Raw genomic sequence first — 20,312 nt, 5'->3', positions numbered from 1 at the left:
GCCTGTCAAGTTTATCGTCTTAAAAATGTATCAAGACTGTTCTGTGATAAGAGAAGTGTTATATGTTTTACTTTAAATAGTTATAAAATCTTTGTTATGTTTAACTATAAAATACATGTATAATGCATTTAAGTATAATACCTTTGTTAGTTAAAAATATTTTAATTACTAGTGCTATTAAGGAAATTATATTAAATATGTGTCAATTACACATCTGTAGAAAAGATGAAAATAAATGGAAAAAACAAAACAGTATGTGTTTCTGGTTTTAGCTCAACTATTTGAAAGAAAGGAGAGCTTTCAGTCTATGCACTGATGTTGGTGTTGGAGTTACACTTTGGAAAATTTTACAGCTCTTGTAAAGATTTGTTACAACATTTGAATACTTCGGTACACCCTCCTGAGTTTTTTTTAATTGAACTATTAAAAAATGAAATGTAGCTTCATAATACTTTTTAAGACACCAAAGTTTTCATTCATGTTATGCACAAATAGCTGATAAAAGAATATAATTTACTTTGAAAGAAATGTCTATAAACATGTTATAAGACTGAATTGTAAGTCTTAAAGATAATATAAGTAATTTCATAAGGGCTGGTTGAACTATTTTTGAAAACCAAATGGCAGACCCATCATCAGTATTGTGACAGGGATGGAGGTCACTGACTCCCTCCCCCTACTTCTAAACTTAACCTTTTTCTGAATTTATTAAAGAACTGTTAGAACAGTTGATAGTTTAGTAATAAAATATGCTTTTAAATGTTAAAAATCTGAATTATGTACAGACCAGTCATTTCAAAACTGTAAAACAAGTAATAGTAGCTGTTAACCATTTATCTTAGGGCATAGGAAATTTGCAAATTTCATGAACAAAAAATATTTCAATTTGAGTCACGAAATTTTTGGAAATTTTACTTTGTTTTAAAACAGAAAAGATGAATGATTCAGCAAAAGAAGAAGGCGAATTATCAGACGACGAGGAAGTTAAACCTCCTTTAAACTATGAGTTTAATAATAGGCCATCAGCAAAACAATATTTTCATCACCCAACTCGAAGAAATTTCATACCCCGTGTCGGAAGTTCCAAGTTTCTGGGTAACACAAACGCACGGAGAATGCCTGTACCTTCTAGTATTACTGCTCCTAAACCTGCTCAAACATTAAGACAACATACACCCAACAAGGGTATCCTTTAATACTGACTGTAATGGCACAGTAGCATTTGAAAGTTTTGTTTTTATTATGCACCAGTCAATTGTATCCCTCCCAGGTCCTGGGGATAGCCAGGGAAATGGGCCATGTTTTTACTTTCCAGGTGGCCCTGCAATGCCGGGTGAATGTGGTGGTTTTGACTTCAAGCCAAAAGTAGTGGGAAATGGGCCTTGCCTAGTGTCCCTGGGGTGTGGGGGCATTTGGAGGGGATTTCATCCTCGCAGGGCGGGGATCTTACCCAAGCCAGGTTGACTCGCATTGAAACTGTGAAACTGTTTCGTTTAAATTCTGGACATGTGTCACTCAATATTGATGGATATGTAACTATGAAGTCTCATTTTAGTTATAATTATTGTAAATTTCTTATAGTCTGCTGCTAGTCCTTATAATTGGATGTCATGATTTATTTGACAATTTTTGATATGGCACGCCTTTTTCAGGGTAAAATAATGTTTATTATTGAGATTAAAGTTGGTGCTAAAGCAGCTGCAAAACATACTAAAATCTTTTGCTTTGACAGCCAATTAAAATTTAATATAATTTATTAGTGTTACTTATTGCCGGCTTTAATTTCCTAAAACTTAAATTTGACTAGAACCTCACATTTTCATACACATGCCCATTTATTAGAATGACAATTTGACTAAATCCAATATGTTTAAAAAAAATGGTCATAATCCCATACATTCTTCTGTCTTCCCGAAACTGTAAAAAAAACAGGTTAGAAGTTTTAGCATGTCCGAGGACATATTTGCATGTTGGGACAAACATGACGAAGCCGAAGCATATTGAGTGCTGACAATTTCGATTGTGCCTTATTGCAAACCAAGAACCAATAAAAAAAGTTGTAATAAAATGCTCGTTTATCTCAGCTCAACATGGATCCCTATCAGAAATGGCTGACTTTTTTCGATGTTTTTTGACACCAAATATCAATTTAGGATCAACTTACTACCATTCAGGCAATAATCAGTGAAAAGACAAACGTTTTTGCAAACATTTCGCTACACCAATACAGAATTTGCTGGACATGTCTGGCGGACCTGCACATTTCAAGAAGACTAGTTCTTCATTATTTTAATCATGCCAAAAGCCGTACTACACTAGTGCTTCAATTACATAAGAAACTGTCAACAAGTCCACCTTTACAAACTCCCAAATTTCAGTAAATGCTAAAAGCATTTTACCAGAGCAGGTCTTGCAGCCTAGTGCTTATTTCGACCACTGCACTAAAACATTTTTTACTCCCCCACAAATTTCAGTGGATATATTTGAATGAGCTTGTCAGTTGGTTGGTCTTTTGATGTTGTCAATTTTGCCAAAAATACAGAGTCCTAACAATAAATCATAGAAGAGTTGACATACTTTAAAAATGATTGTTACACATGAAAAACACAAAGAAATACAGTTTATGGTTGACCTAAGTTACAACTCACAAAGTTTTGGCCCTTTTCAATTTAGAATTTTCCAAAATACGGTGTCTGAACACTAAGATAACTTGTGAAAGGGTAAGCAAATTAAAAAAAACACTACAGGTACTCATGTTTAACACCATAAAATAGATGTTAAATATGACTTTGGTTACAAGCTTCTATTTTTTTATAAAAAACTCTTCTTTGCATTATGTCTACAGGTGAATTTGACCCATTTATCTTGTCTACTTTCATTTTCATATTTTCAAAAAATCTGCTTATTATTGCAATGAAAATGTATTTTAACTTTTATTTTTCCTTTTATCACAATCTTATTTAAATGCTGAGTACAATTAATACTTGACCATGTCACCAATTGATATTGCCGTCTTCAAAGTCAATTTAGCTTTGAAAGGAAGAGAAATAGATTTTATTCACATTGTCTACAGGAAGTTACTAATAGGTGATCAAACATAACTCTTGAGGACTTTCTACAATGGATGAAACTCGTAACAGGTTTGGGGCCCTTTTCAAAAAGGATTTTAGATGAAACTTGTATACCTAGAGTAGTCTTAATTCTGTATAAATGTAAAAATTGGCAACAGATTTTTTTTTTATTTACGACTAAAATCAGCTAAGATCTTTATTAAACTGGCCACCAGAGTGAGTTTCATGAGATGTTCAAACCATTATCTTATCACCAATTCTTAAGGCGATAACAATCATGATTGTGACACAACAATTACGATGTAATCAATTCACCTGAAATAGTGTCGTTTTAACATTAAATGTACAGCACTGCGTTGTTTAGCTTTCCTTAACAACTGTCAGTACGGGCCAATTCTGAGTCACAGAAATACAATGGGAAGGCAGAAAAGAAAGAAAATGATGACTATGAAGCCTTGCTGAAGCAGTACAAGCACATACAGGTATTATTTCTCATTCATTTGGCTAGACCTAAAAAAGTACTTCTGTTAAGGGCAATCTAACCCTACCTGGCCATGCCCCTCGACCCTTTTTTGACCCTAGATAAAAGAAATATCCTATTTTTAGTTGTTGACCATTTGTGTTGATTACATTTGAAAAAACCCAAAGAAGCTTACTATTAATACTGAAACATTATGGTCAGCTTTCCTGACCTACAATGCTGTTTTGACTGGACTTAAAAAAATAAGCTTTGTTCTTCATACCTGCCATATCCTCCAGCGGGGGAAAAGTCCCCCAGAATTTTAATCCTTCTCCTGAATTAAAAAAAATCATTCAAAAATATGGTAATGTATGGTTCCTACCCTACCTGCAGCTGCATTGAAAGGCGTGTTATGCAAAGCAATCATGCTCTGGCTTCAAAGGTCAAGGTCCCAATTAAAGCCAAAAGTAAAGTTGTTGCGTAATAGCTCTTTTTGCGTGACAGCTCTTGTTGCTTTGGATAAAAGGAAACCTCCTATCTTTTTTAAATATTTTTGATTAACTTCTGAATGCTCTTTTTCTCTACATCTCATGGTTCTAAACTTTCAGGGTCAGCTAGCAAGCATTCGACAGGAAGAGGAAGAAAACTTACAAAAGACAGCAAATAAGACGGGAACAGACCAGACTGCTGATTCCAACATGGCGGTGATGATTGATTTGTGTAAGGGAATTGTCGAGTCTTTTCATGCTTTTATACTCTTGCCTTTATGCTTGGATCAATTTTGAACTGAAAATATCTGGATTTAGAGGCGCCAGGTGCGAGATTGATCAATGTTAATAAGGTGATTTTTTTGTGGGGGTAAGGGGGTTTGGGGGGTGTATCTTAAAAGGTCTGTTATGCCAAAATATGTTGCAGTAGTGCATTTCAGAAGGTCTCTGAAATGCCCAAAACTATTTTGCCCCCTTTGTCCCGCAACAGGGATTCTGAGCTTTGACCCTGACCGACCCCCGGCTTCTTTCATGATTGACAATAATTAGCTGTAAGAACCTCTGGGTGATAGCCTTGGTGGGATTGATTTATTTCAACCTTGGCTATTATTGCCTATAATTAATAATAATCAAGCTATTTTACTGAAACTTAGTTAACCTGTTGCCTGAAACAATACACGCAAGTGTAGCAAGTCCCATAACTCTGTTGTTTTATAACTGTTGAGTTATGTCCCTTTTTGACAGACATGTCATGGAATCTGCATGCATTTCTGATGCTAGGTATTAGATTTTCCAAAGCATCAGGCAAAAATTTGCACATTTTAGTGATCCTGTTTTTCTACACATCCTGTATATTCTTTTTCAGCTGTCTCATCAGTTAGTAATGAATCACTTCCCCTTGCGATTGCTTCGCCAAGCACGGTAAGGTTTCATTTTTTTAACCAAAAAAGACTGAGGAGTCTTTCTCTATGAAAAATGTGTTTGCTTAACAACACTTGTTGGAAATATACACATTACCATTTATAGAATTGTTTAGAAATCAAATTCATGTTTTATTTCAGCTCATTCATTATGATGATTATCTTTACTAAATTAAAGAGTATAATATTTTGTCAGATGGGAGCACAATAGACTGAAAATAGACTGGAATTGATTCCAAAAGAATAATTTTATTTTATTGCATTATCATGTTTGATTCATTTGACTTTAATCATTAAAAGAATAAAAAGAGTATGATTAGAATAGAGATAAAAAGTGTGATAAATATTTTGGCATTTATTTTAATTAGGGACTTTGTGGCAACATAGCCATTAATAAAAAAACAACAACATTTATAAAGGCTAATACTTTTTGCATCGACCTATGTTGTGGGCCTTTATTGCATTGAAGAAATTCAAACATACTTTACAGACCACTGAAGCTGAAGATGATGAACTGGATGAGTTGGAGTTACGACGGTTAGCGCTCGCTTCGGCTGCTCAAAACATGCTCCGTTCCCAAACTCCGCCCTCAGACACGCCCCCATTTAGCCCCGCCTACTTAACCTCCAATCAGTCAAATAATGATAGTTTTAACTCTGTATTCTCTGAAGGTCTAAACGACAATCATAGTTCACGTGGTCATCAGACTAATATAACAAATGGTTTGAAGTGTGGCGAAAATAGCCAATCTGGGATATACAAGAAAACCATTACTGGCAGGAACTCCAGACAAGAAGCAAGAAAAGAGAGGCCGATTCAAATGAAAGGTACAGTGTACTTGAATATTTGTTTAATCAATTAAATGTTTACTAAGTTATATGAAAGATGTAAGAAGACCCAAAACATTGCCAAGGTTTGTTTGTTTTCTTATTGATTAGTAAACTATGAAACTCTCAGAATCTTTAGGCAGTACACATTGTAAACAAGAAATGCATGTATCACAGAAAAATACTTGATTTAGAAAGCAAAATTAATAAATGGTTATTTTGACATTACATTACCATCTCTTAATAACTGCTGCATGAAAGTTTATTTTAGCTACTGCTGTAGTTTTTTTTCAAAGACTTGGCAGTCAAACCCCTGAGTTACTAGCTTAGAGAAATGCTTCATTATAGTCATTTAATGCTAATCTATTCAGATAATTCAAGACTACGCAGTCGAACCCCTGCATTACGAGCACAGAGAAATGTTTCATCATGGTCAGGTGTTGCTAAACCAAACCGATGGCCTGACGCAACGAACAGAAAGACCAGATCTCGATCGACCAGGACCCCATATCGAAGTCTCGGGGCAACACAAAAGTATACAACTGGACGGGTTGATCGTCAATATCCGCCGCAAAAAGCGATGCCTAAAAAGCAGGATGGTTCTGATAAAACTAGAGAAATACAGAAGATACTTACTCTGGACGATCCGAAAGAACAAGTGGCGAGGTTTCTGTCGCTTATTAAGGGGAACGGAATGCCGACAGGAATACCATTGATAAGCGGTGCTGTGAGTAAATGCTTCAACTTGTCCACGGATTTCCGTGGGTCTTGTGATTCCAGGGATCAACAATTTTTTTTTTAATGATGAAAAAAAATTAAGTGGTTGTTTTTGGTGGCAACCATTACTTCATTTGTTTGTAAGTATTGATACTCAAAGTTCAGGAGAGCCTTTCCTCAAAAGGGCTTCTAAAGAGTTGGTTTTGCATATGCGCCGGTGTGCTTTACCCCCCTTTGACCCCATTTGGGGCCTAAAGCTTCCCACAATCCCATTGTCAAATTTAGCCCTTCAGCTGCTAGGGCAATCACATCGCTGACTTATCATACTTTTTAACTACATGCAGTCATGTTTGTTATTATGGAACAAATTTTAACTTTAGTTTTTTTAAGTTTTGTTAAAGTAGATGTTAAAAAGTAAAAAAAATGTTTCCAATACACATGATTCCTTTTGTGTTATTTATATATATATATATATATATATATTTCGACTTGAGAAACAAAACAACCTTGTTCAGTCAGAGAATCTCTTCACTGTTCAAAGATATTGATTTTTTTCATTTGATATTGTTTTTAATGGAATGTTTTCTATAAACACAGGGTGTTGAATTACCAGAGAGGCCAGGGGGAGATAACTATGAGGAGGTGGAGATGGACATCGACAGTGAACCATCCTCACCAGGTAAGTACTGTAGGTTCTGTATCTTTGATTTTTTTTTTATTTTGGCCAAATACTGAGGTTCCAAATTCATGATGCCAATTTTAAGCTGGACTATTAGAAAAAGTAGAGCTATACTACTCGCCCAAGTGCTTGCGTTGTCTTCACATCTTGGTTAAGGTTTTGCATGTAAGTCAATATGTCACAAAACACATCATGCATAGCATTACAGGCCTGTTGCAATCCATCCAACTTTCTTAATTTATCGAGTATGATAACTCTATCTGGCATATATATTGCAAATTATGGCTCTAAGGTTTTGTATGTTAACACACATATGCTAATATCTCATTAACTACTAGGTCAGATAACTCTATCTTTCATATAATGCAAATTATGGCCATTGATTATTTGACTTAGAAATTCTGGTTAAGATTTTGCATGTTTAACAGTTAGCTAATCAGTGTTAACAGTGATCCATGCATGTTTCACCAAATTTTTGCAATCCTTTAAATTGAAAGTGACAGAATAGTCGAGCGGGCTGTCTCTGTGACAGATCTTGTTAATCAAATAAAAGCATCAATGAGTTAAAAAAAATTGCTGGGTCTTAAATTTGCAACATGATCGATTGACATGAAAATCACATTGGATTTAACATTCACAAAACATTCTTCAGTACCATAGTTTATTCATATTTGAAATTAAAGAGTCAACAGCTAGCGTTTAAAATGATTGTCCGGCAATTAGTTAAGGCATGGTATTACATGTAAAACCCTGAAGCTGTTTATTGAATTAGTTATGTTTGTAGAACAAATGTTTGCTTGTTTGACTTTATAGTATGTTTACAAAATTATATGATGAATGAATTTTATGAACATGAAAATGTATATTTTGGAAATTGTATAAATAACATACGTAATGATGAATGATTTTTATGCACTCCGCACAAAAATATATATGTTATCAACATTTTATTATTATATATATAACACAAGACAATCAGAAAATTTTATTTATATTTTATTTTATTTATAGAAGATTTATTTTTCAAATTTACAGCGGTGAATGCGGTAGAAGAACTACAGTTTGAGCCGGATTTCTACAACGCAATGCAGCCAATGTACATGGTAAGATGTTGCGACAAAATATCTTGTAAATTCATTATTTTTTCTGACCAATGTCAGGCTGAAGTTTGTCCCATTCCCATGCTAAAACACATACTGTTTTCTCAAAAAATCTCATAATCTGTTTTTTAAAATATAATAAATATTTGTTCATTAATTTATCTTATCAAAATATGGATACCAAACCAGTAGAAGAATAAGGCTACACATTTAAAGAAACCAAATTTATCAAATCTTCTCCATCAGTTTTTTAAGCATTCTTGTTCATTTCTAGGCAAAATTGTAATTCCAAATTTTAGTCAGAATGACATATTTTTCTCCAATCAGAAGTAGTTTAAAAAGTTTTATACTGAAAATTACTGATATACTGATTACTTAAATGACATTACCCAATGATGACGATAGCGTTCTTACATAAAGCCTTGAATAAAAAAGGTCCCAACTAACTTTAATACCAGTTTTTTTGTAAGAACAATGTTAATGTTTTAAAATACAGCTACTTGAAATAAATGAAAATCTTCCAGATCATATTTACAGGGTTCGAATTTAGACTCGCATACTCGCAAAATGCGAGCGACATTTGGAAATTGCGAGTGACTTTTATTCAAGCTCGCAAAATTCTGCGAGTGGCTTTTTCTAGACTTGCTTTTTTATTTTAAATTTATTATTTTATTGTTTTTAATACTTATAGACTTAATGAAATCTGTAGCGTGCTTGTCGAATGGGTATTAAATTACCCGATGGCGAGGGTAAATATACAAAGTGAACAATGTCAAATTATTGGACAGCTTTGTTATCAAAAAGCTGCCAGCATCAGACGAGTCTTTCCATAACCCCCAAATAGAATAAGCCATCAACAAGTTCTAGTAGTCAAGTCACTCAAGATTGATACTTTTTAATATTCATAATATGTCTTAGGTGTTAATTTCTACTTTAATTAGACAATATTATAAGGGAATAAAGCAAATAATAAAATTGCAAGTTGATTTGTCATTTTGCGAGTTGCCTCAAAATGCACTCGCAAAATTTTGCGAGTGCTCCTCAAAGTTAAATTCGAACCCTGATTTAGTTATAGATTAACATGAAACTGTATCCATGATTTTTATTTTTGCAGAACCAGCCAGGAATACATGAGTGGCCATACTGCGGACATGGAAGTGTGCCCTACCCCATTGAAAACCCCCATAGTGCCTTGAGTGGGACACAAATGGGGCTACCGATTGCTCCACAGATGATTCATGATGTAATGCCCTACCCTGGGGCTGGAGGACCAGGGGGGCTGGGGAGCTTAGGGTTGTTCATGGGTGGGACTCTAGAGCCTGCACCCCCTCCTCCACCGCCACTCCCCTGTGAACCCCCACCGCAGCCTCCATTACCCCCGCCGGACCCCCCACTACCGCAAGACGCCCCACCACTGCCACCACCCCTACCAGGGACAATAGCTGCGCATCGATCAATCAGTGAACCACATATTACCATAAGTGATAAAAGAGTGATTAAGAATGATAGGGGATTTACAATGGAGCTAATGTATGCATCTGATTCAGACTCTGTTTTAAACTCCAGTCCTTTACAATCGCACGCCGAACAGTTTACCCCACCCACTAGTTCTGTTCCTGCATACAGTGATATTAGTGTTATTTCCCAACGAAGACATGATGTGACTCCATCGAATCAAGATTTCCCGTCTTCCGAACACCATTTCCTTCCTGAGGGTCAGTCTTACGCAATAACCTCACAGGGATATAGTAACTTTATGGAAACCGAAAACTTGCTCAACAAACCTTATAATAGTAATATCAGTGTTCCAGCCATTTTCAATGATGACAATCAAATTCCATCGTTTAGCGCATCAAGTGAGTCCGAGGCTCTTTCTTCATCCAAGGAGGAGAGTCCAGTAAAACCAATCTGCACCAGTGCAACCGATACGAACCTTGAAGAAGAAGCTATGTTGCGTGCACTGTTGATCAAGTCATTGGAGAATCGGAAGAAGCAGAAACTGATCTCAGTAAGTTATTCACAAAGATTATATCTATTGATCAATTCTTATGTGGAATTCTAAAGCTGCACTCGCACAAATTGACAACTCATACCCACAGTACTTCAATTAAACACAATTCCTTACATTTTCTGTGAAACAGCCCAATACAATCGGGGCTTCCATTAAGAATTTGAAAGTGGAAGTATAAACTTCCTGTCCATCATTATTGGAATTTTTTCACTGTAATATGGAAGTTTAAGTCTCCGGAATACAATAATTTTTGCAACTATTTTCAAACTAGTATGTTAAAATTCAAATAATTTGCAGCTATATCATGCCAAATTCACAGATTTATATTATAACAATTCAAAGTCTGATTGAAATTTCGACCATAAGTAATATCGACACCAGATTTTGATATTTTGAATTTCCAAGCTTTCATCTTTTGAAGTTTTCTTCAAAATTATTGAAGTTTTTGTACTTCCAAGGAATTACTTTAGGAAGTTTTTACCCTTTTCTAGGGAGTAATATTCTTCCAAACTTCCTTTAATGTATTTCATTAGAAGCAAAATATTGCCTTCCGACGTAGCATTTATGACGCAATTTATCATGTTGTATACACACACTGTTGTTAGAAACGCCGCAGAACTTGATGAGATCCTCGTTTGAATTAAACTTGTATCAATGACTATCCGAATCGGCTATGCTGGCTCTAGAGCCCTCTTACGAATTGCCAAATCGCAAAAAAATATTGACAGAAAAGACGTCGCGAAAATGTATGACATTTCTATAAAATCAGACTATTGAACAGGTCTTTCTGTTTTTTGAGGGGGGGGGGTCGTCGCCGGGTCCGGACCGATTGAGGTTCCAAAGTTTTAGAAGCCCTGATTATATCCATTGATAAATTCATATGTGAAATTATAAAGCTGCACTCGCACAAATTGACAAATTCATACCCACAGTACTTCAATTAAATTCCTTACATTTTCTGTGAAACAGCTCAATACAATGTGCCCATTTTACCTTTACAACCCTGTCACTTTTCAGCAGCACCATGTCCTTTTTAAAAGCCTGGCTATAACCCTACGTTCATGTAAGTCCATCATAAGTGTGTATATGTAGAAGCACATGATTGCTTACTATATGGCATGGCATGTCTACATTTCAGAACCTGTCAAAAAGTGAGGCTGCACCACAGAAGGAGAGAACTGTCAGATCAGCGAGCCCCCTACCTGCTACAAGCATACCAGTCTACCAACCTAGAATGACCAAGTCACATTCTCATCTTAATCTCGCTGTAAGTACAGAGAATAAACACTTAAACAGGCTTTCTTAACTCATAAGATTTATAGGGCTTAAGCACTGGTAAAGTTCTGCCTTTTAATGGCTAAAGCACTTGACTGTAAAGTTTTGCCTTTTAATGGCTAAAGCACTTGAGTGTAAAGTTTTGCCTTTTAATGGCTCAAGCACTTGACTGTAAAGTTCTGCATTTAAATGGCTAAAACACTTAAACAGTTTTGCGTTTAAATGGCTTCAATATTTGTAAAGTTCTGCATTTAAATGGCTAAAACACTGATAAAGTTAAGCATTTAAATGGCTTTAACACATGTACAATTCTGTGTTTAATTGACTAAAACATGATATCTTTGTAGTAGTGTCAATATGGTGTTATTTAAAAATGTAATCCATGAAGAATTAAATAATGGTGAAGTAATAAAATTAATAAATAAAGAGGCTTTCTTGATGTTGATATCTAAAATGCACTAAAACATCTTTGCACCCTACCTTAAAAACAACAACTCAAAATTGTCAAAAAATCTATCCGTCTTGCAGGGCCTGCCAGTACAAGAACCTGTGATTATCCGCCTTGGCGAGGACTCTTCAGACGAGGATGAGGAGGTAGCTCCACCCCCGCCTGTCAACAACTTCCTGGGTGGGCTCGATTCATTCCTGAAAGAAGCACGAAAGTCAACAGAGGTAAATGTGATAGGGAGCAAAATATAAGGTGGCATCAACAAACAAAAAAAGAGACTTTTTTGGGGGTGGGTTGGATTCATTTCTTTAAAGCTGCACTCTCACGGATAAACAGTTTTGAAATATCTTTTTTTGTTGTTGTCTTTTAATCAGCTAATTTTGCTATCAATGCCTTTAATTCAGTCATATATTAAGATGATTCACAATAGAACAGTTTGAAAAACTGTTGAAAAACTCATTTATTTAATGCGTTAGTAACGCTTTTAGCCATAAATACCAATTTCCGAACATCCATGTGAAAAACTGCAATCTGATCTTTTGTCAGCAGACTTGTATCACTTGTTTTCAGACAATTACACAAAGATTGGCTCATTTAAAGATAAAAAAAAGAAATAAAAAAAAGACGTGCATCTACAAAATATGTAGAGCATTTGTTGTTGTTTTTTGTAGAAATATTTGCTAGTGTCCAATTTTTTACTTGGAACCTGCAAAAACAGATAAAAAATGAATCCCATATTGCATACTCAGTTGTGACTAATGCTACGTTCAAAATGTGAAAATTGTAGTTCACAAAGTTTTAAGACATTCCTGATGTTAATTGTATGGTTTGTTTTTTCTAGGTGTCTCCAAAAGTTCCGAAAAACAGCAGGACTGAGGCAGCGGCAAAGCGTATTGTCCTCGAAGAAACGGTCAGGCAGCAGGAAATTACTCTCATGCAACACAGGTACACTACTTGTTTCTTGCTAGTTGACCATTTTTTGTACCGGTAAATCAATCAGGAAATGAGACTAATAATCCAAAATGGCTGCTAGTTTTTAGATCACACAAATAACTATACAGTCTTTGTAAACCACATAGCTCAAGGACTAACCAAATTAAAACCACACTGGATGCCATTCAACCATTCAATTGACAAATGATGGGTTTGCACTTGTTAGATATAAATAGTAGCATGCAGTTGTATAACCTAATGGATTACTTTGCCACTCTTGTTTGAACATCTTTGCATGAGTGCTTTGACAGTCACACATTTCCTTTATATTCATTGCAGTGAGAACATTTCTCGCCAACAACTTACTTTAAAGCGTCTGCTAACAACAGCCACAAAGTACTTCAACAATGTCCGCCTTTCTGAGACGAAGGTTAAGCAACTAACGGAGCAGCTTGCTGCAGCCACAACTGTCGCTAACGCTAATAAAAATGCCCTGGAAACAGCTAAAAAACAGGTTTGTGCTGAGGATTTGTTCAAATGTGCTGGGATGTGATTTGTCCGCGGATTTCCACAGATAAAATGGCTCCAGGGACCAAAAAAAATAAATGTATGATTCTTTTTTTTTTTAATTTTGACTGTTGTTGTTAGTATTGAAACTCCAGTTTGCATAATTTTTGAAGTCAGGATAGCCCTTTAAAGAGCTTTTAAGTTTCAGCCTTTCAGCTGCCAGATCATTCATAACCCTGAATATGAGGTTTAGTAAAAAAACAAAAACAGTTATAGTTTTGCTTATGCAGCAGGGTGCTTCAACCCCTTTGTCCCCTATTGGGGGCCCTAAAGCTCCCCCCAAACCCATTGCTCCTGTTTCAGCTCTTCAACTGCCTGATCAATCACATCCTTTGGAAATTATATGTAGCTGTGGGGTCCTTTGGAAATTGGCTTGACGCTAAGCTGCCTTATAACTTTTCACATTATTAAACAGTGAAAAAGGACAAACAAGTACACATGAACCATGAACTTTCAGTTTATGTTTAAAAAAAAGTTCATGAACATATAAGTAAAATAGACACCTGTCTAATCGCCTTGGTAATATCTCTTATTTTCTATAGGCTAGAATGGTGAAAGACCGCTTGCTGCGGAGGAAAACAGAATACGAAGTTCTTCAGAAGGACATACAGGAGAAGAAGGTGGAGATTTCACTTCTGGACACCCATGTGGCTTTACATAAAGGGGTGCAGTCAAATCCTAGCTCAGGCTCTGTCTCTCCTGTCAAACGACAAGTGATCCCGCCCACTGCCAACATTAAGCCCCTCCCAAAGGTTAGTAATTGGCTGATTGGCAGGCTGCATTTTACCAATAGTTAAGAATGTGTCCGGTTCTTCCTCTCTGTTTAAAAGAATTGAGACACCCACCACAAAATTATAGGCTCTTGACACATAGGAGAAAAGTTTTCTGAAAGGTTACAGTATACCATTAGTTGAAAAAATGGACTCTGACCTGTCTTCTACCTTTCCTTTCAAAAGACTTATGAGACAGGCTACACAGGGTCAGCAGCAAGTAATTTGTAAATTCGCTGGTTATGTTATACCATAAGTGCATGCTAGGGGTTTAAACTTCCTTTAGCATTGACTTTTGTGCCAGACATGCATGCTTTCTTAGACTAGGAGATTGATCTTGAAAATTTGCTTTAAATTTCAAAGAATAAGGAAATAATGGTTAACATTTCTTTTTTATTCAAAAGAAGTCCTAACATATTCCAAATTTATTTATTATCAGGGATGAATTTTAGCTTAATCTTTGAGCTTAAAGTTAGAATTAATTCCGAGCTTTTAATTTCACCCAGAACTTTCAATTTGACACTATCATACATTTTTTTTTGCAAGATAATTGTTTTCAACTTACTAACGATGTAGGCACCGACCCTACTATTTTTATAGGACGTCAGGTGTAAAAACACTAACAAGTATTTAAAAAAAATGTGTGGTTTAATATGTAGTTAAATAAGCTGTATACTGAAGATTACTTTTAAGCCATTCCCCTTAAATGACAAATACTTTTTAACATAAAGCCTAATAAAAAAATGAAAAAAAAAAAATCCTACCTTCCCTGTCAGTTTTTTGGACAAGATGTAACCTTAACCATGCAACTTTTCTTCATCTTTTTGTTGGGCCTCATCATCCATGCTCATTCAGTATAATTATATCCTATTTTTCTTTCAGAAAAGTATTGGACATCATCATCACAAGAACTTCACAGTCACCATTAAAAACCAGGCGCCTGTTCCTACCTCACAAAAACCTGACCAAGTTCCTAAGACACATCTTAGTAAAGTTAAGCCCCAAGTAGTGAAGAAATCCTCAGCTAAAAACATGACATATGCAGAAAAAATGAAGGAAAAAATGAGACTCCAAAAATTAGCAACAGAAGTTGAAAACAAGTTAAGAAAAATGAAATCCCTCCAAAGTAGTTTGACGCAGAGTAGTGTGATGGAAACTGCAGGAAGTATACTTCATAAAACATTGACTCCTAGAAAAGTCCGAAATTCATTGAGCAATGAAGAGGGACCAAGTAAAACAGTTCTAAGTCTTCAGAAAATAGAGCTTCCAGTGGACTCAGATCAATGTGCAAATGATGGGGAGGATGAAAAAGTGCGCGGGGCTAGACGTCGCTCATTGCTGGAGGTGAATCCTAGCCCCACCCCGAAAATTGACCCACCCTCTTTGGCAAACACATCTGGGTCTCGGACAGGAGGTCTTAAAGATGTAGTGGAAAAGTCTGAAAAAGATGATGTCCAGATACCGGAAGGGAAGAGTTTGGCACGGATACTTAAATTACAGGTATGATGGAAGAGGGTGTTTTTGGCATTTTCATAGGGCCTAAAAAAACACACATTTGGATTGGGTTACCAGCGTTCGACACTAACGGGAGTCCGGTAGTCCGAGATTCCTAAAATTGGCTCGGACTACCGGATTTTCCGTCTAGGCAGTCCGTCGGACTCCTTCATTTCAAAACTCAATTGTACACAAATCGTATCCGAAGGTTAAAAGTGTCCGAAATCTCGTATGTAATTATTTTGCGACTCGTCAAATCGTTATCATTAGACGCTCTTAAAAGTAGTAAGTGACGTCATAGACCTTTTAATGTTTTTAATATGGTAACTAAATCGATAAAACCCGTCAAACGGTGTTTACAAAAAATATTCCTCGTTGATTTTAGATGTAAACAATGTTTATGTCAACGGTAAAATGGATTTTGCCACCGGCAGCGAAAAATAAAAGAACTGAAAAAGAAAAAAAAACATAAAAGAGTTTGTAATTTATAGAGAAAGGAAATTCAGCAAGCATGGTTAAAACGTCTTGGCTGATATTTGAACTGACATATGTATATACATGACTATAGGGAGCTTTGTCACTGCGCTCTCTAACGTGCGATTGAAAGCCATCAAAAAACTTTTAAGGGCCATGTTAATATTATAAGCTAAGAAAATGCAAAAAAAGGAAAAATAATTAAGTTAATCACCAGCTGGCTGGATGGATGCTGAACATTATTCAGAAATAAGGACAGTCCTACACAGACTATGTCACCATGTACAAAGCTTATATTGCAAAGTCTGTTAGCATTGGCACAACATATAAGGCATGTCAGTGTCTCATTGCACTGATTGCAGATGAATGTTCCAATTAAACAAAATTCAGTATTTGATAATGCCCCGTTCAATTCCCTTATATCTGATGGCTCCACAGCCGCTTCACAAGAGGCCATGGTTCTATATGCTAGATCGTCAGTTCATGGCATTTTTTTCAAGTCATATTAGAATCTATTAGATAAATAGTTTCAGTCATGTTCATGTTATTTGAATAAAACAATTAAACTATAACTTAAATGTGCTCTCAGAATACAAATCTCTAGTTTGCCCATCAGAAATGAAATACCAAAGGCTCTGTGAAATCATTGAATAAATAGTCATCATTGCTCCAGCCAGGGGGTAGGTCAGAAATGACAATTTTGATGTGGATTAAATTAGCCTTTATGGGCCTGTACTCAACTTTTTATGTAATGTGATGTTACTTCTTTCAATACTTACAATTTGTTACCTCAGCTGTTAACTTTAAGTTAATGTCAAAAGTATGTACATTTATAACTAATTTCTGGACATTGACTGGCAAACAAAAGGGCACAGCAGGGTGTAGTAAAATGGCAGCCGGGTACTTGAAAAGGGCAGCGGGTGTCCCAACCTGTTATTTAGAGCTAGCTGGAGCATTGAGTCAATAAATTTGAATAAATGTTCTAATTATCCTGGACTCCTTAATTTTATGCCGGACTCCTTGATTTTGGAATTAAGGAGTCCGGTGGACTCCTTCTCTAAAAGTCTTAGTGTCAAACACTGGTTACCCGACCCTGCCTATGAAATAGCCGCTGAGCCTATTGTGTTTTGATAGTAAGTTGGAAAAAAGCATATATTTTGTTTAGGTATGTTTTATTATGAAGTTTAAAACCTGTAACACTTTATACAGAATATTACTTTAACCATTCTCCAATGATGGAAATAAAGTTCTTATATAAAACCCAAAAAAAAGCCTACCTGGCTACTTGATCTATTTTTATAAAGGATGTAACCCTAGCCAAACCAGGGGGGGGGGGGGACTAACCCTGAGTCCTGAACAAAAAAAAAATGGAAGTTCCATGCATAGTTTTGTACAAACATTTCTTTTGAAAAATCATGAGTTTTCAGGATAAAATATGTTATGGTTTAAGATTGTTAGTATGTAATAACTTGACCAGCCACTGTTTATATCTACTGCTTCACCTGATTAAAGTCAAAAGGGTTGACTGCTTTTTTACTGAATTAATTATATTGGAAAACATGTTATGTTGACCACTAAGCTCTGAAATGGTCTGCTATATGAATCACTAATCAATGAATATCTTAACTTGGAGGTGATGGTATAAATTATATGTTATTACAGAAACAGAGAGTGGACGAAGCGTTGAAGATGTTCTGTCAGCAATGCTCACTGAAGAATGAAGACAATCAGCTGAAAGCTATCTCGGCAAAAGTCCCACAGGTCGGTTCTCCGCCTTTCGTGTGTGTCTTAGAGTCAATGAAAGTCTGCCAGTGCCCTTAAGCTGCATGACGGCTGAATCTACCATGAAGCCATCACATCTTTTTATAGTGTTTGGAAATGCTTTAACAGGGATGTGATTTATCTGTGGACCAAAAAAAAAGAAAATGATTTTTTGAATTATATATTTTTTTAACTGAATTTACAAAGTCAACTGTTTGTTTAAATGCCTTAACAGAAATGTGATTTAGCTGCAGACCAAAAAATAAATGAAAATGGATTTTTAGATTATATATTTTTTAACTGGTTTAACAAGTTAACTGGTTGTTATTGGTTGTTACTTTATTTGTTGTTAGTATTGACACTCCAGCTTGCTTCGTTTGAAGACAGGATGACCCTCGAAAGGGCTTCTAAAATTCTAAAAAGTTTTGCTTCTGCAGTAGGGTACTTCACCCCATTAGAGGCCCCTTCCAGAAATGGTTACAGCCCTTCAGCTGCCAAGTCCATCACATCCCCGAAATGTCATTAAAATTGTGTCCATTTATATATGACTATCATGTTCACACATGATACATTTTAAAATTGTTCAGCCTTTTTGCATGCTCTTATACATAACTCAAGTGGTTATTGCTTCAATCCCCGCCTGGTGTACTTTCTCACGGCCTCTTAAAATGGACACCAGTACTCCAGGTTTCTGCCCAGGAAACGTACTCGAGATTGAATCTTTAAACTATTATGAGCATTTAAACTCACTCTTGCCCGACAGTTTTAAACATACGTTCATTTTAAATGTTATATTAGAATCAGTTACTATATGACATTTTTAATTTGACAGCTGGCTCAATTGGAAGCCTATCGATCAGCAATCAAGCCAGGAACAGATGAGGGACCTCCCATAACGTGTAACTACAGGAGTCCCCTGCTTCACTTCAGATCTTACAGGTATGTTAGATTAATATTGTTCTTTTTGTTTCATACTGAGCAATACAATGTCATTTAAACCATTTCCATTAAAATGCTTATACAGTTTAAAAGTGACTCGCTAATATTTTTGTAAAATGCATTTTTTTTTGTATGAGGCTATAAGGTGTGGCAAATCTTTGAAAGTGTTAAAACTAAGATACTGATGGCTGGAACCCTTCAACAAATGTTGATACATGCTCAAATATTATCTTTGAAGTCCACAATTTTGAATTGTGTTGGTATCGTGATTCAACAAAAAACTTAAAGATCAAGAGATCCTTATGTGTGTGTATGAGTCCTTGTGGGCGTGAGTTTTGTTGTCAATTTTCTAATTTTTCCTTGACTATACTGGCATGGATTTGCACCCCACTAAAACCGGAATATTTTATACAACATCTCCTTAGCCGCTTCAATAACTTTGATGAAACTTCAGAGGGATGTTCCTTGGGTGGTGCCGTTTCAAAACTGTTCAAAAAATTCAATTTCATGAAGAACTCCATGGCAACCAAAAGGAAAAACTTTTTTTTTTACTTACGGCTATTTTTTCCAGATTTGTTGTGTAACATTGTCTAGTGATCTACAGCCAAGACAGTGAGAGGGTGACTCCTAGGGTCAAAACTAGTCACGCCCTTGGGGTCACCTGTTTTACTTAAAGATATAGGGAAGTAAATCCCTACTTGTCTGAAACCGCTTAGCCAATACCCTTGATATTTTGTGCGTAGCATTATGTAGTAGTCCTATATCAAGTTTGTTCAAAATATGCCCCTGGGGTCAAAACTGGACATGTCCTGTGGTCACAAGTGTATTATACACTTTTTTGGGGGAAATCTTTGAAACCCTTGATATTTTGTGTGTAGCATCATATAGAAGTCCTATATCAAGTTTGTTCAAAATATGCCCCTGGGGTCAAAACTGGACATGTCCTGTGGTCACAAGTGTATTATACACTTTTTTGGGGGAAATCTTTGAAACCCTTGATATTTTGTGTGTAGCATCATATAGAAGTCCTATATCAAGTTTGTTCAAAATATGCCCCTGGGGTCAAAACTGGACATGTCCTGTGGTCACAAGTGTATTATACACTTTTTTGGGGGAAATCTTTGAAACCCTTGATATTTTGTGTGTAGCATCATATAGAAGTCCTATATCAAGTTTGTTCAAAATATGCCCCTGGGGTCAAAACTGGACATGTCCTGTGGTCACAAGTGTATTATATACTTTTTAAGGGGAAATCTTTGAAACCCTTGATATTTTGTGTGTAGCATCATATAGAAGTCCTATATCAAGTTTGTTCAAAATATGCCCCTGGGGTCAAAACTGGACATGTCCTGTGGTCACAAGTGTATTATATACTTTT

General features: G+C 35.9%; 1 protein-coding gene across 1 annotated transcript in view; it reads left to right on the top strand.

Moving 5' to 3' along the window:
* The first annotated feature begins 880 nt into the window (after positions 1-880).
* LOC128238122 (zinc finger C3H1 domain-containing protein-like) overlaps positions 881-20,312 on the top strand; it is a 37,842-nt gene continuing 18,410 nt past the window's right edge. The window contains exons 1-17 of the mRNA XM_052953694.1: positions 881-1,185; positions 3,456-3,553; positions 4,140-4,251; positions 4,885-4,940; positions 5,430-5,766; positions 6,138-6,493; positions 7,081-7,162; positions 8,198-8,265; positions 9,377-10,270; positions 11,412-11,540; positions 12,077-12,220; positions 12,838-12,941; positions 13,269-13,443; positions 14,039-14,248; positions 15,149-15,766; positions 17,897-17,995; positions 18,828-18,934. Of these exons, the coding sequence (XP_052809654.1) occupies positions 936-1,185; positions 3,456-3,553; positions 4,140-4,251; positions 4,885-4,940; positions 5,430-5,766; positions 6,138-6,493; positions 7,081-7,162; positions 8,198-8,265; positions 9,377-10,270; positions 11,412-11,540; positions 12,077-12,220; positions 12,838-12,941; positions 13,269-13,443; positions 14,039-14,248; positions 15,149-15,766; positions 17,897-17,995; positions 18,828-18,934 (3,839 nt within the window). The 5' untranslated portion in view covers positions 881-935. The remainder of the gene's footprint in view (positions 1,186-3,455; positions 3,554-4,139; positions 4,252-4,884; positions 4,941-5,429; positions 5,767-6,137; positions 6,494-7,080; positions 7,163-8,197; positions 8,266-9,376; positions 10,271-11,411; positions 11,541-12,076; positions 12,221-12,837; positions 12,942-13,268; positions 13,444-14,038; positions 14,249-15,148; positions 15,767-17,896; positions 17,996-18,827; positions 18,935-20,312) is intronic.

The sequence above is a fragment of the Mya arenaria genome, chromosome 6 (genome assembly GCF_026914265.1).
Source record: "Mya arenaria isolate MELC-2E11 chromosome 6, ASM2691426v1".
NCBI classification, from domain to species: Eukaryota; Metazoa; Mollusca; class Bivalvia; order Myida; family Myidae; genus Mya; species Mya arenaria.
Note: the sequence above shows the minus strand (reverse complement) of the source record. Positions and strands in the feature narration are given on the sequence as shown.